General features: G+C 44.5%; 1 protein-coding gene across 5 annotated transcripts in view; it reads right to left on the bottom strand.

Annotated features, from left to right (window-relative positions):
• ERMP1 (endoplasmic reticulum metallopeptidase 1) overlaps positions 1 to 17,883 on the bottom strand; it is a 39,538-nt gene extending 21,655 nt beyond the window's left edge. For 2 of the 5 annotated variants that reach the window (XR_014559338.1, XM_083718687.1), the window contains exons 1-5: positions 17,431 to 17,883; positions 8,641 to 8,942; positions 7,546 to 7,673; positions 3,870 to 3,975; positions 432 to 578 (exon numbers count right to left, since the gene is read on the bottom strand). Coding sequence is in view for 4 of the 5 variants with exons in the window: in XM_083718687.1 (XP_083574813.1) it covers positions 432 to 578; positions 3,870 to 3,975; positions 7,546 to 7,673; positions 8,641 to 8,942; positions 17,431 to 17,744 (997 nt within the window). In the remaining variant the exon portion in view is untranslated. The remainder of the gene's footprint in view (positions 1 to 431; positions 579 to 3,869; positions 3,976 to 7,545; positions 7,674 to 8,640; positions 8,943 to 17,430) is intronic. The other 3 variants (XM_083718690.1, XM_083718689.1, XM_083718688.1) reach the window with 2 other exon arrangements.
• Positions 17,884 to 23,987: the final 6,104 nt, after the last annotated feature.

Below are 23,987 nucleotides of genomic sequence, written 5' to 3'. Positions count from 1 at the left end.
CAAGGTTGGCCCACTGTCATTATTTGACTGATGTCTCCCTGCCTTCCACCTGGTTGGTGTGAGCATCAGGGTTCTGGATACAGCAGCAGCTCTGGCACAAAATCACACCTCACCACTGCCCTGATGGGGTCTGGATTGTCCTTGAACAGGATCAAGAGCCTAAGTGCTTTCAAGCTGCAGTTTATTGCTGTTGCTTCGAAATCTGTGCGCCCTGTGCCCCTTTGCCATTAGTTATATTGCCCCAGGAAAAAAATGCCTGAAATTCTTTCCAGCGCTGGACGGCTAAGTCTGCGCCCTAACGCTCCAGATCACACGTTTTTGTTTGCATGGCTCACACAAGAGAACCATCTTTTTCTACCTTCTTTATTTCCTTCTCCTGCACACACAAGGAAGCAGAAATAGTGGCCCAACAAAACGGTCAAGCAACTTACCTGGAACGTTGCCGAAATCTCTGTAAATGCGGAAATCTGTATCTGCAGGGATAACGCCACTCTGAAACACTTCCTGAGCCACAACACAACCAAAAGGGTGCTTTGCAGCAGAGATATATGCTTGCACCAGCCAGGGGTTTTCAGGTCCTGGAATAATTAGGAAACAATTGCAAAATGAAGAATTGCCCGATTTTAAATTTGCGCTCTGTATTGGATCTGTAGTTTGCCCTATCACAAAGACACAGGCTTGACTCATACAGATACGTTTATTTATCTGGACCTCTCAATCCCATATTGCTCAGTAGCATCTCCACCCCAATGTGCAGCCCAGACACTGAGGTCCAGCTCCGAGGGCCTTCTGGTGGTTCCCTCACTGCAAGAAGTGAAGTTACAGGGAACCAGGCAGAGGGCCTTCTCGGTGGTGGCGCCTGCCCTGTGGAACACCCTCCCATCAGATGTCAAGGAAATAAACAACTATCTGACTTTTAGAAGACACCTGAAGGCAGTCCTGTTTAGAGAAGTTTTTATTCTGTTTTTAGTCCTCTGTTGGGAGCCGCCCAGAGTGGCTGAGGAAACCCAGCCAGGTGTCCAGCATATAAATAATAAAGAATGATGGTGATGATCCAGAGAAGGTCTTCAGAGGACACAGCCAGGGGAATTAGGGTCAGGAAACCTTTCCTTCATGGACCTCCTTTACTTATCTTAATGCTGAAACCGTAAGGTGGGGGGTATTATGCAGAGCAAGAAACTGCATTGATGACACCTGTGTTTTTAGTTCCAGTATAAAGGTAAATGTAATGGGACCCCTGACCATTAGGTCCATTCGTGGCCGACTCTGGGGTTGTGGCGCGCATCTCGCTTTACTGGCCGAGGGAGCCGACGTACAGCTTCTGGGTCATGTGGCCAGCATGACTAAGCCGCTTCTGGCAAACCAGAGCAGTGCACGGAAACGCCATTTACCTTCCCACCGGAGCGGTACCTATTTATCTACTTGCACTTTGACGTGCTTTTGAACTGCTAGGTTGGCAGGAGCAGGGACCGAGCAACGGGAGCTCACCCTGTCACGCGGATTCGAACCACTAACCTTCTGATCGGCAAATCCTAAGCCCTGTGGTTTAACCCACAGTGCCACCCGCGTCCCTAGTTCCAGTATAGCTAAAGGCAAATACAAATATTCCCAAAATTTGGATTTACAGGAAGTAATTTGTGCTGGACCCAGAGACCTTTGACCTTGAGGAAGGGTCAAACAACGGCCGCTTCCCATTGTAGCTCCTTTGTGCTTCCCCAAAAATTCTGCTTCAGAGGGTTGGGAGACCGTTGGGAACAGATGGAGATGGGAATTGCATAGAAGCTTCCACTGGATCTCAGCCTCTTCCATAAACATTTTATTTATTCATTTTTATTTTATTAAATTTATATCCTCCCAAGGCAGCCCCAGGTCCGGCTATTTGAAGAAGGGGCTGCACTGAACCCAACCCCTTTAGCTGCACCCCCCCACATCAACTGTGAACTCTATCGATGCACGTTGTTTCCTTGTAATCCAAATTTCAGGGATATCTGCATTCATCTTTAGTAACACTGGAACTAAAAACACAGGCAAAAGTACTTCTGAACGAACTACTTGCCCCTTTGTTTCGTTGCCTGATGGGAGCAATGTTTTGATACACTGACTATTTTTTTCCTCTCTCTCCATAAAAACCATCCCCAGAATGCTTTACAAGGTCAGCTGAAACAGTAATAATAAAAATAAACAACAGTATTCAGTCAGCAATCATACATCCATTCAAACAAACAATAAAAGCAATTCAATCAATATAAAATAATCCAACAGCTGAGGAGGAAAGATGAACTCATTTCCAGTGTCTAGAATTCTATTGCTACTGGTAAATATTCCTCCTACATTGTTATTGTAATAATGCAGGAGAAGAGAATACTTAAAATTGCAGTTGTCTGCATTAGGGGATGTTCTGAAGTAGAGGCCCTTATGCCTTATATCTTGCACTGTCCTTTATATAATGATGCAAGAAAAAGATTTTTAGTACCTATAATGACAGGGTCCCCCTGGCCAGAACCCCCTTGACATGATGTTATATCTCCTTGCAGACACAGATAAGTATGTGACCTGGCGGGTAGCACTTTTTGCAACTCCTGCTAGGAAAATTAGAGCAAATTATATAGCCAAGGTAGCCATTAACTGTAAAGAAGATTAATTTATTTGATCCTCTCTATCTACCTCAGGCTATGCTCTATCTTTGTCACCAAACTCTGAGTATAAATTGCACACTGTATTAATTGATATTGTTTTTAACATTAGTGACCGTGTGATGATTTTAGCTTATGAATTTTATTGTTTAATGTTTTTATTTGCACATTGGGGTACTTTTATAGCTCTGTTTAGAGTACGTAATGTTTTAATAATATAAATGTTTTAAGTCTTTTTATCAATTCAGTATATTTTCTTTTAATTGTCAAATAATTCTGTGTGCATTGCGGCAGCCTTTGGCTATGTGCAATAAAACTGACTGACTGACTGACTGACTGACTAACTGAAATTGCAGTTAAAGGTACAGAGATTATTAGTGAGACTCAGAAAAAAGTAAGCGTGTGCAGAGGTTGCTCCTTAGATACTTAAACTTCTTGTAATCACCCCAAGGCAGAAGCATACACAAAACTGTCACTGCAGGTTTATCTACTATGTAGGAGTAGATTCCTGCTATACCAGAAAGGGGGAGGAGGGGATTTTTCAGGCCAGAAGCATACAAACTGAATAGAACTTGAAACTAACTCTATCAATGACCAGTGTTTAGACGGGTAAAGATAAAGCAATTTATATGCGTTGTATGTGCAAGATAAATTTGTGCCACCAGCTGGCAACATGGAGTCCCGGTTTTTCTCTACCTGTTTTCCCTGTTTAAATTTACAACACTTTAAACCGAAACGCTTCTTTGCCGCGTCTAGATCCAGCCTCGATTTCTGCCATTTTACACAGGCCTCATGTAAGAAATTCATTCACTTTTGCTGATCTTCCAAACATGTTCCCATTTAATACAGAAATTTTGGCACATCTAGAGTTGCCAAACCAGTTTAAATGCTAGCTGGAACATCAAGGGGCTGAACGGTTTACTATTAACCTTCTCTGAATATCAGATCAGATGACTTAAGAAGAAGGATAACTAATTCAGTCAGCAATTATTCTGACTGTGGGGGGGGGGGAACCTGATTTCCCCACCTTTAATTTTACACCTGTTTGCTTTCGCCAGAGCCACAATGAAAGTTCAACTATATGATAACATTTTAAACATAATAACATAATAATAACCACAATGGATTCTGCATCAGTTGTATTCGAGTAGAGTTTTGTTTTGGATTTGTTTGTTTTCTTTTTTTAAAAAAAAAGCATGATAGGGGATACATGATAGGGAATATTAAGCCTCTTACCTGTCTGAAACACAAGTTCTTTCCCTCCTACTCCAGCAGCCTCCAGATTAATAAATGCTCTAACTGATTTAGCCCAGGGGTGCTGAGTAATGAAGCCATGGCTAGCCTTGATGAGAAGCAAAAACACGAATCAGCGTCTCATCACACAAAAGCAATTTTGGTTCTCACAAAACATTAGGAGACAGTGTTGTAAGGCAAGGAAATGACTTGTCGCAAGAGCACAGAACTAGTTAAACTGCAAAATGTCCGACGGGGCTTCTGTGCCTTCCGATTGGCTGTTGGAGCTTCCTTTTGAAGGCAGCAAAAGGCGGGGGGGGGGTCAAATTTTGGCCTCACATTGAAAATGCTTTAAGCGTTTTGAAAAATAGTTTGAATTTGCCATAAGCTCACCATCGCCTTCTAGTGTCACGTTTGTACAATGTGCACTTAAAACGTTCTATTTGCGGCTGTATAGCTGGATCCTAGGAATGCTCACGAAATGCCTGCTTCTTGGGAGAAAAGCAATGACAAACCTAGACAGCATCTTAAAAAGCAGAGACATCACCTTGCCAACAAAGGTCCGTATAGTTAAAGCTATGGTTTTCCCAGTAGTGATGAATGGAAGTGAGAACTGGACCATAAAGAAGGCTGATCACCGAAGAATTGATGCTTTTGAATTATGGTGCTGGAGGAGACTCTTGAGAGTCCCATGGACTGCAAGAAGATCAAACCTATCCATTCTGAAGGAAATCAGCCCTGAGTGCTCACTGGAAGGACAGATCCTGAAGCTGAGGCTCCAATACTTTGACTACCTCATGAGAAGAGAAGACTCCCTGGAAAAGACCCTGATGTTGGGATAGATGGAAGGCACAAGGAGAAGGGGATGACAGAGGATGAGATGGTTGGATAGTGTTCTCGAAGCTACCAACATGAGTTTGACCAAACTGCGGGAGGCAGTGGAAGACAGAAGTGCCTGGCATGCTCTGGTCCCTGGGGTCACGAAGAGTCGGACATGACTAAACGACTAAACAACAACAACAGGAATGCTCAAGCCTTTAAAGCACAACATCAATATCTGGATCCATTTCAATCTGCCTCAATTCAGCCTTGTATTGGGACAGAAAGTGCTTTGGTTGCCCTGGTTGGGTGGTCAATCCTGGGTACTGGACAGGAAACCTGTGTCCCTTTCAGTTCTGCTACAACTCTCAGCCACTTTGAATATTATTGAGCACAGTAGTCTTTTGGGCCACCTAAAGGGGACGGGTACTGGATACACAATTTATGCATCAATTGATTGGTAGCTCTGATTACTCATGGAGGTTGGGTGTCAAAAAGGAGGCACTGGGAGACTCACAGTACTTTTCCGTGTATAAGACTATGTTTTTTCCTCTAAAAACCATGCAAAAAAGTGGGGGTCGTCTTATACATGGGTAGCGCATAGGGTGGACGTTTGATTGGTTGCTGCGGAGGCTACTGGGTGTGTTATTGGTTGCTGCGTCAATGGGTGGTGTTGATTGGCTGACGCTCCAGCAGTTGGGTGGGCGATTGGCAGCTTCTGCGGGCAACGGGACACAGATTTTGTGACCTGTGTGGGTGAGCGATTTTTGGCAACCCCCCCTAAAAAAAGCTCAACAACCCTGGGTAATCCCCTCCAATTTCTTAAATTTGAGCCCCCCAAAATAGGGGGCGTCTTACTAGACGGAAAAGTACGGTATTTACTTAAAACATTTTATCCTGCTCATCAGCCCAAAAGTCACCCACAGCACACAGTACCAAGCAAAACAGTGCCTTCCCTCAAGATTGCAGTGCTATAGTCCTTGCAGCTTTTCAAGCTCTATACCAGGCACGGAGGAGCGTGCGTGGGGTGTGTGTGGATGTGGAAGGCGAGGATTGCCCAGAGTTCATGAGCTTTTTTTAGAGGGGAGAGGCCAATGTTGTTGAGATTTTTTGGGGGGGAAGGCCAGAATTGTTGAGCTTTCTTTAGGGGAGAAAGGCCACAGTTGCAGAGCTTTTTTTAGGGGGGTAAAGGCCAAAGGAGTTCCTGAGCTTTTGGGGGGGCATTAATTGCTGAGCTATTTTAAGGGGGGGAAGGCCAAAGTTTTTCAACTTTTTTTATAATAATTTTTATTAAGTTTTCCATTTTAACAATCCAATCAAATCACATTAAATATTCCAAATTATACAAATACATAAATATTTTGCCAAATTATAATTTTTTGTTGGGGCTTCCCATGCTTCAAGTTCAGTGGGGTCCAATCATCTTATGGTTCTACTGCCTTGAGTTTCCAATAGTTCCTTCTTTAAAACTTCCTGCTGTTATCCTTCTTTCTTTCATAGCCTCTGAGCTGTTCCCACAGGCAAGTTGAAGTAAACAATAATATGCTTCTGTGTGAACTTTGTATGACTCTCTTTTTTTTTTTTTTTTGCAGCTGGTAAGTCTTTTATTTGCAGTATGTCCTCACACGCTGGTATTTATGCTGATTCAATCCAAAAGTCCTTCTCTGGTGGCAGACGCCATCTTCTCTCAGTTCTGATGAAATAAAGTCTAGGCGTTTGCTCAATAATTTTCTCAGACAGGTTGCACCAGACATTAGTCTTTCCAGGGGAGGTTTGCCAAATCAGACTTGAAATACAGCTATAATAACAAAGTAAGAGCTTGCCTCTCCCTATGACTATTAATCTCTGCAACTCATAACCTCATAATGGTGGATCCCGATTAAATAGCGCGTCACAGAAGAGTCTTTTATCTTCTTCCAAGTATTTCAAAGAGCAAAGGCTTTAGTTAATGTTATTATTTCCACACAGTTTATATTTTCCGATCTCACTTGCTATAGGTAATGTAGACGGTTCTTCGGGGGGGGGGGGGAGTTGTTAGGTATTATCGTAGTAGAAACAGAAAAAGTTTTATCCCCCCTCCTTTCCGTTCCGTTCCAACATACCAGTTTAGATGTTATTCTTTGATATCATCTTTCTTCCTCCCGTCACTCTTGGCACCCTCAGTGGCTGTTGTTGGCAGATTAATTACCCTTTCTTCGCCCGAAGCATGTCCAAAATTCTTAAATCCAATTTTTTATCTTAAAGTTTTTCAACTTTTCTTGGGGGGGGGAGGCTAGCAATTAACTGCAACACTAACATGGGCGCAAAACAATAAAGCCAACAGACGTCGGAAGCAGACTACAAAAGATTGACCTTATGACACTATGTAGAAACAGAGCGAGGAGGGCAAGGATCAGAAACATTCAAAATACTTTACTTTTCTTCCCGCGATCGATAAGGGTCCTGCAATCACCCAAGAATCTACCTGTCGATTGCGGTCGACCAGTTGGACATCACTGCTCTACACGAAACTGCTGGGAAAGGATTTGGGGTTTACGGTACCAACAGTATGTAGAGGACACCAGAGCTGCTGCAAAACATGGCAGTGCCCAAAGTAAGCGGCTCTTGCATTCACCCTTCCTCCGTTTCTTCTACTGCCCCTCCTCTGAAACTTTTTTAATGTATTGATGCTGCTAACGCCGTCCTGTATTCTTTTCATTGACTGGCTTCAGGTGGGAGCCAATCTCACTGTTTTCATACACATTGTTAAGTCACTCTGAAGACCCTCAGAATCAAAATATAAACCAATATTATAAAGAAATGCAGTTGTTTTGCTTTTTGATTTGTCATTGATTTTATTGTTTCATAAATTCACGCTTACCTGCAAGACACTCTCTTCTGCACCATTAAACAGGAATATGACAGCATGCTGCAATGGTTTGGGTGATTTAGAAAGGGTGTGCAGTATCTCAAGCATCACAGAACAGCTGACTGCATCATCGCTGGCCCCTTAAAATGAAAATATACACAGAGCAATCAATTTATGTGTATTGATGTACAACTGCTGCACAATTTTTTCAAACCTCATTTGAGTAAAACGCCTTAAAAAGGTTTTCTTTCAGCCTTGTATTGTTACATGAAAACACCCTAAGAGGATTATGGAAACGAAACGAAGAATTTCCTCCCTCCTTGCCAATTGTGAGTGCTTGAAAGCGCTTGGCATAAAATCAGATGCAGTCCTTCCTTTCGCTAGCATTTCAAAAAACAAAAGGAAAATGACTGTGTTCAAGCACAAAATTATCAAGAGAGTTCTGAGCCATGATGGCCTTTGACATTTTAATAGTTTTATAAAACTACTGAGCGTTTTTTAAAACAAAAAAGCAAACAAACAAAAAACTACTGTGCAAATATTTCATTACCCAGATTCGGAAAAGTTTGTGGGATAAGCCTTTGTAGGCAGGTTAAGTCTTGTTAACAAAATTACGTTTAGGTAAGAGGTTTTTTGCCTTTTATAAAATGTTAAGCTGGATAACCAGTAAATTACAACTAATTTTAAATCTGCAGAAAAAGTAAAAGTGGGGGGGAATGTATACAAATTCACCCCATTAATATAAGCTTTTGAAAAGCAAAAATATTCTCAGCGTGCTGTGAAGCTGACGATATCTACAAAGTACCCAACAACTAAGACTTACAAAGCATATAAGGTAAAGGTAAAGGGACCCTTGGCCGTTAGGCTCAGTGGTTTACACCACAGGGGCCACTTGCGTCCCTTTTACAAAGCATAAGCAACTTTAAATAAAATATTTAGGCCAGCTCAATAAATTGCATTTGTGGAGAATTCTTAGAAATTTCTCCACCAGAATCAGTGAATAGAAAGATCTGGGCCTTCGCTGGGGTTCACCTCTTAAAGAAAGGGGGAAGCAAAGTGGAAGCCCCCCTGCCCCCATTATACAATTTTTTTTCTGATGTTACCTACCGACAGTATGTGGTACAGAGTCAAAGTGGCAGTTGGAGAGCACCGAATGCTCCGCTCCGGTCCTGGGTTCCAGCTTGACCACGACATTAGTAATGTTGTCATAGTAACTGGTAAAGCCTCCGAGAAAATCAATACTGAAGGTGCCCGTGGGCCTCTGGATATCGACAGAGATGGTATGGACACGACTGCTTTGAGCTTCAATAGCTTTAACTTGTTCCAAGAGGTAGTTGACTGTGAAGATTTCGTTTTCCGGACTTCCTACTGCTCTGGGCCCAATTGCAGTAATGTTTTCTAGGTAAGTCCTGTAGGAGACCATAACAGGGCATTAGAAGAATGTATTAAAACCCACAAATCCATGCAAACTCAGCTCCAAAAGAGCAGCTACTCCTAACAGGCCATTGAAGAGAAAGCTAGATCTGTTGGTGTGAACAATGACATAATTGCAAGAACATTCCTTAAGCTATTAGGGCATGGGTAGGCAAACTAAGGCCCGGGGGCCGGATCAGGCTCAATCGCCTTCTAAATCTGGCCCGCAGACGGTCCAGGAATCAGCGTAGAGTAGAATGTGTCCTTTTATTTAAAATGCATCTCTGGGTTATTTGTGGGGCATAGGAATTCGTTCCCTTTTTTTTCCTTTCCAAAATATAGTCCGGCCCCCCACAAGGTCTGTGGGACAGTGGACCGGCCCCCTGCTGGAAAAGTTTGCTGACCCCTGACAGGGCAAATGGGGCTTAACGTTCCACTGACTACCAGAGAAGGAGAACAAAATGTCTGTTCAGCAGCTTAGACTCCATGCACCACTGAAGACAGGCTAGAAATATGTTAAATAGCAGTACAAATATGGGCACGTTACTGATTATAATACTTCAAAAGAACAAGAGGGGACATCGAGTGATGCCCACCCACCCAACTGCGCAACAGATTCCTGCCTGAGCAAATAGGTCTTCCCTTTCTTCCTCGGCCGCCCCATAGCCTCCTGTGCCCCCACACCAGAATCTCCTCTGCCAACTCTATGGAGAAGATCTTGTGGCTGTAGGAGAGGTTGCTGGGGGAAGAAGAAGAAGAAGAAGAAGAAGAAGAAGAAGAAGAAGAAGAAGAAGAAGAAGAAGAAGAAGACATCTGCTCACACAAAACTTGGATGTCACCCAATGTTTACAGTGATTATGCCCAGAGATTTTTTAAAAACCCATTCATATTTCATGAACACTGGAATCTGGCAATCTTCCGCCTATGTGGGGTTATTCTATTTATCCTCACACCAATGTGGACTACCTCAAGCCCACTCAGTGAGTTTCATACTTAACTGAGGATGTAACCTAGGTCCAACTCTGTATTAAATATACCATATTTATCTTTCCATATACACAACACACCCTAATATAATAATAATAATTTATTATTTATACCCTGCCCATCTGGCTGAGTTTCCCCAGCCACTCTGGGCGGCTCCCAATCAAGTATTAAAAACAATACAGTGTTAAATATTAAAAACGTCCCTGACAGCCTTCAGATGTCTTTTAAAGATAAGATAGCTACTTATTTCCTTCACATCTGAAGGGCGGGTGCCACTACCGAGAAGGCCCTCTGTCTGGTTCCCTGTAACCTTACTTCTCGCAATGAGGGAACCGCCAGAAGGCCCTTGGCGCTGGATCTCAGGGCTGAACGATGGGGGTGGAGACGCTCCTTCAGGTATACAGGACCAAGGCCATTTAGGGCTTTAAAGGTCAGCACCAACACTTTGAATTGAGCTCGGAAACGTACTAACCATCTGATTTAATGCCCAGGGCATTATCTGAATATTAATCAAAAGTTTTTATTTTTATGTTTATTGGTCACTTTTTTCCCATAGCAACTCAAAAGTGTCTTAAAACATTTTAAGCAAAAAACATATACACATGCATAAATACATTAAAACCAACAATTTCTTTTTAAAAAACAGAAATAATATAACAGATAACACAAACGACACAGCAACCCTGTATATGTATAGTCATTACCCGGGAGAGTTCCATTAGAATATAAACAATAATTTGCACTTCAGTATCTCAGGTGTTTGCTTCAGACACCACCTATAAACTGCTGCATATGTTTGATGGCTACACAAGGTCGTACATGCCAAACTGCAAAATATTTAACGCACTGCTTTTCCTTGAAAATTAAAGTTGCTTGAAACTACCGGTAAGTCCTGCTGAAACCAGCAGGACTTAAAACTAGGGCAGTTTATGAGCATTGCTGCCAAAGGCTGCAATTCTATACATATGCATTTGGAAGTGTTATACTGAAATCAATATGATCTAGTTCCAAATAAATTGGTTTAGGTTTGAGTACAAAGGGAGATCTGCTGCTAAAAACTACAAAGAGGTGCATGTGTACGAAATAAAAGGGGAAAAGGTAGTTCCATAAAGCCTGACATCAAACAGGAGGAGATAAGAAAATAACAAACAGGAACTCCAAGGCTCACTTTACCTAAAACTTGATGAAAGAGGTGATGAACTTCCTCATGGTAAATTTAAATAATGCAAGCACTAGAAAGTAGTTCCAATGCGTTCTTCTTAGCTCAGTTTTAAAAATCAATACAGTGGTACCTCGTGTTAAGTACTTAATTCGTTCCAGAGGTCCGTTCTTAACCTGAAACTGTTCTTAACCTGAAGCACCACTTTAGCTAATGGGGCCTCCTGCTGCTGCCGCGCCGCCGCCGTGCGATTTCTGTTCTCATCCTGAAGCAAAGTTCTTAACCCGAGGTAATATTTTTGGATTAGCTAGCAGAGTGTATGTAACCTGAAGCGTATGTAACCTGTGGTACCACTGTAATCAGGTTTCAAAAAGTCGCCCGAAATGTGAGCATACACCTAGGAATCTGAAATATTTATTCGCAGTGACTTGCACAAGATTGGTTCAAGAGTACCGAAGCCAATTATCAACAAGTGATACAGACTTTTAGCACATGGTTCTCCTAAATTTGACTCAAGGAATGGAAAGTGTTGGAGTTGGGGATACTAGGAGGTGATAAGAATATTTTAAAAGTTGTTTTTCTATGCCATGTTCCTTATAAAAGGTAAAGGTACCCCTGCCCGTAGGGGCCAGTCTTGCCAGACTCTGGGGTTGTGCGCCCATCTCACTCAAGAGGCCAGGGGCCAGCGCTGTCCGAAGACACTTCCGGGTCACGTGGCCAGTGTGACATTGCTGCTCTGGCGAGCCAGAGCCGCACACGGAAACGCCGTTTACCTTCCCGCTAGAAAGCGGTCCCTATTTATCTACTTGCACCCGAGGGTGCTTTCGAACTGCTAGGTTGGCAGGCGCTGGGACTGAGCAACGGGAGCGCACCCCGCCGCGGGGATTCGAACCGCCGACCTTTCGATCGGCAAGCCCTAGGCGCTGAGGCATTTACCCACAGCGCCACCCGCGTCCCTTATGTTCCTTATAGTCACACTCATTTCTATGGGTCTCCCATGCGAAAATGTTAACAGAACCCTTGCTCCACCCTCTGCTTCTCAATGTGTATTGTATTATGTACTGTGGCTTGCCGTTGTTTTATTGATTACAGTTTAGATATTATTGTAACTGTTGAGTGGATTTCTGTTTAACTTTTATATGTTGATATTATTATTTTATACTATTCTAATGATTGTTGACTGTTACTTTTTTGATGGAGGTTGCCTATTTTAAAGTTATGCTTTATTATCAGATTTTTGTATTGCATTAGATTGTTATAAGATGTACATTTTGTTTCTTCAGCTTGTAAACCGCCTCGAGTATTGTAAGATAGAAAGGCGGTATACAAATTAAAAAATGAAAATGAAATGAATGATAGAACCCATAAATACAAATTGGGCCACTTTCCCTTGTTTATACTAATACTGAATTGTTACAAAAAAGCAGCCCTTGTAAACCACTTGGAGGTTTCACCAAGAAATAATATAATTTTTTATGAAATAAATAAATAAATAAAAGCCAGTTCAGCTGAAACTCTGTCTACACTCCAGAACTATGTGTCTATATTTTGGATTTGCTCTGAACAAGGAAACTACAGAAGTTTAAGCTAAATACCTTCCATAACAGAAACAAGGCACTGGATTGGACAGCAACAATTTGGGGTTATTTTTTTTTTAAGAATAAATTATAAGTTGTGTACCCTTATCTCTCAATTTGATCCTTTTACAAGGTTTTGCATGTTTTGTGCTATTTTACGCATTGCTCGTTATTTTTACTGTCGTTTAGTAATTCTTTATTGTAGCAGTTAAGTGTAAACTGTAAGCTGTTAAGTGTAAACTGCTGGTATTTAATATTTGATAAAAGTTGTTTATTTTATAGTTATGAGTTCATTATGATTTTATTTTATCTTTGTATTGGATTAGATTGTGATCAGGTGCGTGATCTTTGCTGTCTATTTTATTGTCTGTTTCAGCTTGTAATCTGCCTTGGGAATAGAAATATACACTACCATTGCCTCCTTCCATCATCATCCCCTTGGCTCTCAGTCTTGTTTTTTATTTCTGATTAATTATGAGCCTTGTGGGAACACAAGCCAGTTTTTATCCCATAACAGCTTTTTCTATTTTTGGAGGCTGATTAGCAGGTTATAAAAGGAACTGCCCACTAACTACCCACAGTGGCTAATCACAATGTGATTTTTGCCTCACTCTATTTCAACTATGATCAACATGAATGGGCTCAAAATACCCCAAGTAAAACTTATTTACCGTATTTTTTGCTCTATAAGACTCACTTTTTCCCTCCTAAAAAGTAAGGGGAAATGTTTGTGCGTCTTATGGAGTGAATGCAGGCTGCACAGCTATCACAGAAGCCAGAACAGCAAGAGGGATTGCTGATTTCACTGCGCAGCGATCCCTCTTGCTGTTCTGGCTTCCTAGATTCAGAACATTTTTTTTCTTGTTTTCCTCCTCCAAAAATTAGGTGCGTCTTGTGGTCTGGTGCATCTTATAGAGCGAAAAATACGGTACCTGCATGGTCTGCTTTGAAATCAGCCAAGTGCAGGCAAATTTTCCAACTGACTTATCGGCCACTTGCGACCAAGTGAAGATCTCCACCACACTAATACCCCACCATGGAGAATTCTATCCGCCATACAGTGGTACCTCAGGTTAAGTACTTAATTGGTTCCGGAGGTCCGTACGTAACCTGAAACTGCTCTTAACCTGAAGCACCACCTTAGCTAATGGGGCCTCCTGCTGCTGCCACACCGCTGGAGCACGATTTCTGTTCTCATCCTGAAGCAAAGTCCTTAACCTGAAGCACTATTTCTGGGTTAGCGGAGTCTGTAACCTGAAGCGAATGCAACCTGAAGCATATGTAACCCGTGGTACCACTGTATTTTATCCGCACAATTGGAATGAACTTTGGGAACCAAAACGCTTTTTTTGCGCAGCCTGAGAAGGAGACTGAATGACATTACAGCTAACTGTTGTAACTTGACTTTGCTTGCCTCGTGCCACTGCCCTGCTCACCGTTGTGAAGAATATTCCTACATTACGAATGGTCCGTGTAACCAGGAAGAAAAAGAGGTCAGAATAAGCCAATATATATGTGGACAGTCCTTGGATCAAGTGACTTTTCTTCTTGGAGTTCCCTTAAGTTCTTAACCTTGCTCAAGGTCTTCTGAGCTAGACAGATGTCTAACTGAGAATTCAATCACAGTCAGTCCATCATTTGAAAAATAAGACTTTACAGCCGTCTTGTCCCAAAATGGCAAACAGACATTTCATTTTGGAGACTGCAACCTTGGTTTAAGGAGCCATTTGGCCCCAGCTTACATATCTGAGTTTCTAACACTGTGTCTGCCCAGATATGCACCTGTTACCTAAATCTTCTGAATGTGGAAGGAGAGGTTCTAGCAGAAATATACCCTCAAGTTGTCCTACTCAGAAGCGTTTGCTAGGATGACTAACCAGCCGGAGGAAATATAGTCTGAATAGTTGTTGTTTTTTTTTGCCAAAGGGGAAGTAGTGAAAGGATCTTGTACTGCTTCTTCTTTTCCTCTCCAAATAGTGGGGCACAAGATCCTGTCTGCTCCCTTCTCAATTCCTCCACCCACACAAGACTCATGCTACTTCTGCAAAACTCCCAAACTAAGTGAGATGGAGCCCACGTCATCCCAAATATTACACATTGTATTTATAACACACCTTTCGACTCCAATACAGTGGTACCTCCGGTTGCAGAAGGGATCCGTTCCAGAGCTCCAGTCGGATCCCGAGGTTTTCGCAACCGAAGGTGGCTGTCCTGCGCATGCGCACAGTAGAGCGCTTCTGCGCATGCAGGAAACCCGGAAAAATACTTCCGGGTTTGCCGCGTACGTATGCCAAAGGATACGTAACCAGAGGTGTGCGTAAGTAGAGGTACCACTGTAGTGGTATACGACGCTTCATCAAATAAAATGCACTACAAGGATTAAAATGAAAACCATAAAACCAGTAAACATTAGCAGCATTTTAAAACAGTAAATATAATAAAATAATAAAGCAGCCGGTCACTAGACCAGCCACTTCCACAGGAAGGCAGGAGCAGACGGGGAACTACATCCTAAGCAGACATCTGAAAGCTGTAGGCAACCACAGGTCTAATGGGAAGGAACTTAACATACAGGGGGCCATAGCAGAGAAGGCCTTGCTTGCTCCATGCTATTATACAGTAAACAGCCCCTGATGGAGGCAAAAGGAAGGCCTCTTCCATTTATCTTAAGGCGTGGGTTAGCAGGTAGCAAGAGATGCACTTCTTCAAATACTTGCAACCCAGGGTATAGAGAGCTCTGTATACCAAAGTCAGTAACTTAACCTGAGCCCGGTAGCAAATTCTAGGAAGCCACGGCAGGATTTGCCCAACTTCATTCAGTGGAATTTATCTTCCGCTGTGGTTGTCCACTATCTTCATACATCCTAGCCCTTGTGTTGGAAGCGTTCAGACCCCTAGGAGCACACTTGTGGGGTGCCTCAGGGATCCGTCCTCTCTGCCATGCTTTTTAACATCTATATGAAGCCGCTGGGAGAGATCATACAGTATGCGGCTGATACCCAACTCTACCTCTCCTTTAAATTGGAACCAGTGAAGGCAGTGAACGTCTTGTGTGTGTTTCTGGAGGCAGCTGGAAGACGGATGGTGGCTAACAGAACGGAGGTTGAATACTGACAAGACAGAAGTACTGTTTTGGGGCAACTGATCCTGGGCATGAATGGGTTAACTGTGCCCCTGAAGGACCAGGTGTGCAGCCTGGGAATCATTTTGGACTCACAGCTGTCCATATAGGCATAGGTCAATTCTGTGTCCAGGGCAGCTGTCTACCAGCTCCATCTGGTACGCCGGCTGAGACCTTACCTGCCCGCAGACTGTCTCACCAGAGTGGTGCATGCCCTGGTTATCTCCCACTTGGACTACTGCAATGCACTCTACATGGGGCTACCTTTGAAGGTGACTCAGAAACTACAACTAATCCAGAATGCGGCAGCTAGACTGGTGACTAGGAGCGGCCGCCGAGACCATAACACCAGTCCTAAAGGATCTACACTGGCTCCCCTATGTTTCCGGGCACAATTCAAAGTGTTTGTGCTGACCTTTAAAGGTCTAAACGGCCTTGGTCCAGTATACCTGAAGGAGCATCTTCACCCCCATCGTTCAGCCCAGACAATGAGGTCCAGCTCCGTGGGCCTTCTGGCAGTTCCCTCACTGCGAGAAGCAAAGTTACAGGAAACCAGGCAGAGGGTCTTCTTGGCGGTGGCACCCTCCCTGTGGAACGCCCTCCCATCAGATGTCAAGGAAATAAAAAACTATCTGACTTTCAGATGACATCTGAAGGCAGCCTTGTATCGGGAGGTTTTTAATGTTTGATTATTTATTATGTTTTAACATATGTTTGGAAGCTGTTCAGAGTGGCTTGGGAAACCCAGCCAGACGATATAAATAATAAAATTACTGTTATTACAGAAACCATTTCTGGGGCTTTGCCACAGTTCTATTAAACCACAGAGATTCTGAAAACACGAGTGCTCCCTGTTCGTTCCTACCTACACATTAAAGGCACCTTAATAGCTAAAAAAGACATACTGTATTTTTCCATGTATAACACGCCCCCATGTACACAGGCCCAGCAGCTATCCTTTATTGCTAGCTACTACTATCAAAAAGGACATAGGGAACACAATGACACAACTCCTATCTAGATCAGATTCAAAGTACATCAGGGTACATCAGTAAATTAGTCCAGGAGGAGGGCGTAGGAGCAAACACCCCGGGGCCAGACACTGTATGGAACCCATAGCCCTGGGCACCCATGGGCGTGGGGCCAAATTGGCCCTCCCGGAGGAGAGCATTCCACCTCTCTCTCCATGGGCAGAGCCAAGATTTTTGTTGGGGAGGGGGGCAGCCAAAGCTTTTTTTAGGGGATCCTCCTAAGTTGTTGAGGACAATGGGGAGGGGCTTCTGCTGGGAGGGGGGGCACACAGGACTTCAGATAATTGTGTACTTTCAGTGCTTTTCAATAGTATTGTGGCTCCGTCTTCCTGCTCCCCGACTACGCCCATGTCTCCCTCTCCCAGAGATGCAGGTGCGCGGTGAGGACGGGGGAAGGAACCACCGGTGTAGCTAAGATTCATGTTCGAGGGGGCGGGCAGACTTTATGTTGGGGTGGGGGCCAGAACCTCAGTTAGTTATGTACTTGGTGGGGGGGCATCTGTCCCTGGACCCTTCCCACCCACGCACCCCACGGAAGAAGGGACCTGGGACCCGGCAAGCGCGCGAGAGAGAGCAGCCGCCGCCGCCGCCGCCGCTACCTGCGGTTACCTGGCGCGCGGGGCGCTGAAATCCTCGCCGGGGCGGCGCTCCGCCGGCTGCACCAGCCTCTGCAGGGAGAGGTGCGCGATCCCGCGCAGCGCCAGCAAGTAGAGCAGCAGCAGCAGGGCCGTGCGCGCCTCCGGGAGCAGCGGGAGGCCCCTTGCTCCTCCTCCTCCCCGGCTGCCCGCCGGCTTCTTCCCGTCCAGTCCGTCGGGCTCCTGGTCCGGGCGCCACGGCGGCTGCTGCTGCTGGTTTGGGCGAGGGTGCTGCTGCTGCGTGCGGAGGCGCCTCACGGCACCCACGGCGGCCGAGCTGCGCTCCATGGTGGAGACCCCGGGTGCCTGGCTTGGGCTTGCAGCAGCAGCAGCAGCAGCAGCAGCAGTATGGCAACGGCGGGAGGGCTAAAAGCGCCCGGCCGGGGCCAACCCACCTTGCTTTCGCGAGCGGGAGGCGGGCTCAGGAGTCCCTTCGCAAGGTAGCCTGGGCAGGAAATGTCAGACGGCGCTCCTCCTTCTCCTTCTCTTGGTCCCGCCCGCCGCCACCCCAGGGTCAAGCGCGGTGACTTTGCGCGCTCCTTGGTCCTCGCCCACTCTCCTTCTTGGCACGAGTCGTGCGCAGAGCCGGACCTGGAAAGCACCCTAGAGATGGGCTAATTGGCGTGCTCCCACCACCAGTCCTCCGGAAAATCAAAAACAAAATATGCGTCTGGAGGAAGCCAGTGAGATTGGAGAGATGCGAATAATAACATGAGGATACTGGTGGCGATGCAGTTCCAAAAAAAGCAAGCCGCGTTGCTGGTGTTTTGTTTTGGTTTTTTGCAAGGACGCAAAACTTACATGCACGGCGAGATGTGCACGCGTGCATTCTGCCCTGTGTGCAACACACTGCCAGGGCTCTTCCTTCTTCCTGGCGTTATTTTGATCTGCTGTCGGTGGGGCGCCCCCTGGTTTAGGTGGGGATAAGTCATAAAGAGAACGGGGAAATGAAGGAAGAGTGTGAGGGAGAGGAAGTCGAACCAAGTTCTTGTTTCTGCCACGATGCCTCCTTCAGCGCTTCTTTGAAAGATCAAGTGTCAAATTCTTTCCAATTTTTTAAAAAAAATCTTTTTTGTGCCCTTGGTTTTCCAGTGCCCTCAATGTGTGCTTAAGTCTTCCTACTGAGTAGCTCATAGCTCAGCAGTGTGTCTGCATCACCCATAGAGGCAGGGAAGAGGGTCTACCGTGACAAATTTGATGTGACTGTGCCCCATTACTGTTCTCAAAGAGCAGAAAAAACTCCTGGAATAGCTGAAGTGATGATAAAGTCAGTGAGCATGTGTAGTTATTTTTCTCTTCCCTTCTAAAAAGCTACCACTTTTTCCACACTTTGACTGTACACAAGATTTCCAGTCAGGCAGGATAAATTACTTTTTTTTTTAAAAAAAAGGTGTTTAAATCCCCAGTTTTATTTCTGTTTTTATACTGCTTATGTATTGTTATGAGTTGGGGGTGCCAGGGTTTGGGAGTGTCAGATTTCCCTAATTTCCCAGGTCTAATAGGTGGATATAGCCACGTGTTAAGATACAGGCTAAGCCATTGAACTAACTTCCCATATTCAGGAAATCACCTGGTAAATCTGTCATTAACCAAAGACAAAGGAAACCCAGAGAGATGGCTTTCTGTGCCCTGTGGAAAATGGAAGGGACCCCTCCCTCAGCTCTGAGATAGCAGAGTTGAGTTTAGGATTGCAGTGGTGGTGATGTGACCTAGGGGTAAGAGGTTGCAGTTTGTTAAACGCAGCAAGCTGGAGAGGGAGAGAGCACAATGGTGGATTCATGTTTGAATCCAGGGCTTCTGTGGCTATAGGAGAAGCAAGACCAACTTGGGGTGTTAATGCTGTGAACCCCTCCAACATAGGCTCAGGTTGTATACATGTTAAATAAGCCATATATCATAAAGACACTACAGTCTCCACAGTGCCTCATTTCCATGGACCTTAGGTATGGAACCCCTGGATTCTCAGACTGCTCAGAGATTGGAGCGGTGTGTGACACTATTTTATTTGCAAGCTGCCCTGAAAGCAATATAATCAAAGGGCAGCATATAAATTCCTAAAACGAACAGGAGAATGAAGTAAACTAATTTTAATTGCTCCATTGCCTGTTGTCTTTGTCCATGGAGTTTTCTTGGCAGGGATACTGGAGTGGCTTGCCGGTTCCTCCTCCAAGTGGATCACATTTGGTCAAACCTCTCCACTATGACCTGTCCATCTTGTCCTGCTTGACATAGGTCATAGCTTCTCTGAGTTATTCAAGCCCCTTCGACACGGCAAGGCAGTGATCCATGAAGGGTTTGAATTATGGTGCTGGAGGAGACTCTTGAGAGTCCCATGGACTGCAAGAAGATCAAACCTATCCATTCTTAAGGAAATCAGCCCTGAGTTCTTAATGGAAGGACAGATCCTGAAGCTGAGGCTCCAATACTTTGGCCACCTCATGAGAAGAGAAGACTCCCTGGAAAAGACCCTGATGTTGGGAAAGATGGAGGGCACAAGGAGAAGGGGACGACAGAGGACGGGATGGTTGGACAGTGTTCTCAAAGCTACCAGCATGAGTTTGACCAAACTGCAGGAGGCAGTGGAAGACAGGAGTGCCTGGTGTGCTCTGGTCCATGGGGTCACGAAGAGTCGGACACGGCTAAACGACTAAACAACAACAACAATTGCTCCATTATAAGCAGATAAAATAATTAGCAACCAAGTGTTAGTCAGGGAATCAGAGCTTCAGGGAGGTAGATGTAACAGATCCAATCCTCACTGTTTGAAAGGAAGCATTTTCCACAAAGTTCTGAGAAATGAGGCACACATGTATTTCTGAGGAGAAATAATTGTGCTCATTCTTCTAATATTTTATCTGAGCTCTGCCAAAGCAGTGGGAAGGACGAGGGGGACAAACTAAAAGCCGTCTGCAACATGACGTGTTATGAAATCCTTCCTTTCGCAACATTTTTAAGAGCAGAGAAACTGCAGGTAGGCCTATCCAAGCAACATTTATTATTCTAAGGAGAGTAGGCCTAGAGCCAATCTTCCCAGGACAATACATTACAGAGGCTCCACTGGCGGAGGAAGGGGGTGCGGTGGGTGCGGTCCGGCCTGGGTGTTATTCCTGAGGGGGGTGACATCACCACACCACTCCCCTACCCCCGTGGGCAGCTCTTCCCACCCATGGGTGTACAGCATGTTGTTTAATAGTGTAGCCCTTCTCATATTGCACCACCAGTTGTGAATTTCAAAACTCATCATGGGGTAGAATTGGGTCAACATGGATGCTCCCTAAATTGCAGGGCGATGTTCAGCAGGGAGGATGAAGTGTGGCTGCAGTGTCTTCTGCTTTCTGTGCCTTAGAATCTCTACATTCTAGTCATTTTTCTCCTGTCGGGGCTGCATGTGTAGAAGTAAACTGGCTGGTTAGAAGTAGTTTTCAAGAGAAAACCATAAGCAGAGGGAAATCACATCTCCAGTTTTCCATCCACCAGTGTCAGGTGTGCATGAAGGAGCCAGGCCTTGTGACCAATAGGACTTTGCAGGCCTGGGGCCTTCCTAAGTTTGTTCTGAAGAGGCAAGGCGCGGCCACACAGGTGAGGCCAATTGGTAACTCACAGCACCTGGTGGCAAGAGCCGGGAAGGGATATAAGGTCAGCATTTCCCTTCGGCTCTTTGCCACAGCAACACATTCCCTGCCTTGCTGCGTTTGGTTTATTGCTTCCTGATCCTTGACTTCTTGACTCCTTGCTTCCTGACCCTCAGACTCCTGGCTTCCTGACTCCTGGTTTCTGGACCCCCGTTCCTGCTCCCACCCCGCCATCTTGCCCCCAGTCCTCACGTCCCCTGCCAGGACTTTGATCACCCGTGAACCAGACCATGACAACCAGACTGTGCTTTAAATCTTCCCCACTTATATGACGCCATATTCTAAAATTTATAAGGATTTGGTATGATGCACTATGTGCTCTATTCAGACTTTGAGGGGGGGGGGGAGAGAGAACCAACATGGGTACAGGGAGACTGCTTTTAGCCCTGCTCCTGAGGCCATATGACCAGCGGTGGTACATCCCGGGTTGCCACTTGAGGCAAAACAGGAAGTGCCCTCCAGCTGCTGCACCTACCAAAGCATCACTTACCGGTACCTACGCTGCACCGTGGCAGGTTCTGGTGAAATCTTCAACCTGTTTCAGTAGCATAGCGTGGGTTGCCCTGGGCGCAAAATTGTTAGGGGCCCAAAATTCCAACACCCAGTTGCCTTGATGCAGCAAATCAGGAAGTGACCTCTCCAAACAACAAAACAACTTTTTCTTATCTCTGTGGCTGTGATCTCCTGGATGACACATGTAGTGATTAGGTGGGATTACTATGAGGAATTATAATAAATATAGAGTAAGCCATCTGTGTCAGCAATGAAAGCATTGCATTGACTGGGTTTAAACTATTTTGATATGATTCTTGATCAATCCATACCTCTGCATCCCTGTTCCATTTCTCTTCACAAGTCACATACACAGCCAGGCAGGCATCCTGGGTCATCAAAGATAGTGGGCAGCTTCTTTTGATGTGGCTTTTCTGATATGTTAATAGGATCTTAGGATGTTAATCTTAGGGCCAGGAAACAGGTTTCACAGAAAGGTGATAATGATCGTGGTCCTCCTGGCCATCCTTCTTATCATCTATATCACTTGTTTTTCACCTCCGGGGTTGCCAAATGCTCTCCTTTGTAGTTCTGTTCTTTGTTTACTCCAGGAATATGTGTGCTTAATTAGTTTTGGCAGTTTAACTTTGTTCCCACGTGGGGTTTGTGGAAATGCTCAGAAGAAATCTGACTGGTTCTTATGAAAACTCTGTAAAAAGTTCTTTTGTGAATAAAACGACCTGGGCGAAGGGTAGAGGCAGAGAAAGAGAAAGAGACGATTATACGCACCCTTCCCAGAGTCTTGCTGGTTCAAGCCTCTGTGTGTATTCTTATTAATCAGAGTTCAATCTTTCCTTTACTTTGAGAACGCCTCAACACAGATGCCATTAGGCAGTTGAATGTGTATGCGTACTCTGTCTGTCCCCCCCCCTTCCATCCGTGTGGCCCTGGACACTGGCAACCCATGCTACGCTACTGCCTCACCTCATGGGTGATCTGGCTCTGCATGTGACTCTTGCAGCTCTCAGTTATGCTGGGGACCTCCACAGATACAGAAGTTCACTCTCCTCAACGGAGGGGCTGGGAGACCTCCACAGATACAGAAGTTCACTCTCCTCAACGGAGGGGCTGGGAGAGTCACACGACCTCAGAGGCCAGGCTAGGCTATTCCCAGAGCCTCACCATGCCTGTGTTGCCTCTGTGAGAAACTGCCTCAATAAAGAAACACCCTCAATAAAGATGGGAGGGAGATAATGTGACCTGATTATGGGTGATTTAAAACTTAAGACACCCCTTGCAGATAGCACTTGTAAATAACACTTAAGAGGGCTGGGATTCCATATATTTGGTAATGTTTTGCAATATCCAGCAGCAAGGATTCATAAATATATGAATGGAAGAACCTAAGATTCAAATTAAGGGTGAGGCAGTTTGGAAAGAAAGCTGGGGTTTTCTTTCGACACACTCAGTGAAGGTTAAAGCTCAGTGATTACTTTCCTATGGTACAAGACATTATTTCAGTCAAAATCACTGTAAATAAATTAAGAACTTATATATATTGGTATTACTATAGTAAATTATAGTAAATTATTATAGTAATTTAAAGTAAAGAAGAAAGAATAAAGGAGGGGAAGAGAATACATTAAAATATTTTTAAAAGCAGAGGAAAACAGCAATAGCAAAATAACCATAAAATATAATTAAGGCTAAAAACTATATAGTATATATGTAGATGGATAAACTTATTGTTTCCCTCAAGCATATGTTAATCCATGTGCCACTATGGTTTCAACAAATACATTTCAAATTTCATTCAATTTGTCCATGCATAATCTTCATCTGAAGGCAATCCATTTTCATGGGCTGCAAGAGTTGTCATGTCACCTACCATTGTTCGAAGGTGGGGGTATATTTTGTCCTTCCAATGTAGCAGTATCAATATTTTTGCAGATATGAGGGCACGGAGAATTCATTTACACTGACCGATTGTCAAGCACCATATATTATTTCTTCTTTGGCGATCACTCATAGCCAAGTAAGATTGTCTTCCATAAACACGGTTTTAACAATGAGTCCATAAGTGACTGTGGAGGCCAATTCTAGATCCACACATCCTTCCACAGTGGGGACATAGGTTTCCTGGCGGGAGTTGATTATGGTGAGGATTTGCCAAGCGTGCCTTCCTCTTGGCACGTTTCTCCGTTGCGTCCTGAGTTCGAGTGTCTTCAAAGCCCATGACACCTTTGGTGTCATCATCTATACAGTCAGCAAAAACAAGACCTGGAGCGGACTGTGGCTCAGATCATCAGCTTCTTATAGCAAAATTTAAGCTTAAAATGAAGAAAGTAGGAAAAACCACTGAGCCCGTAAGATACGATCTAAATCAAATCCCTTACGAATACACAGT

Source organism: Podarcis gaigeae, assembly GCF_964106915.1.
Source record: "Podarcis gaigeae genome assembly, chromosome: 17".
NCBI lineage: Eukaryota > Metazoa > Chordata > Lepidosauria > Squamata > Lacertidae > Podarcis > Podarcis gaigeae.
The sequence above is the reverse complement of the archived record's forward strand: the minus strand, read 5'-3'. Positions and strand labels throughout refer to the sequence as shown.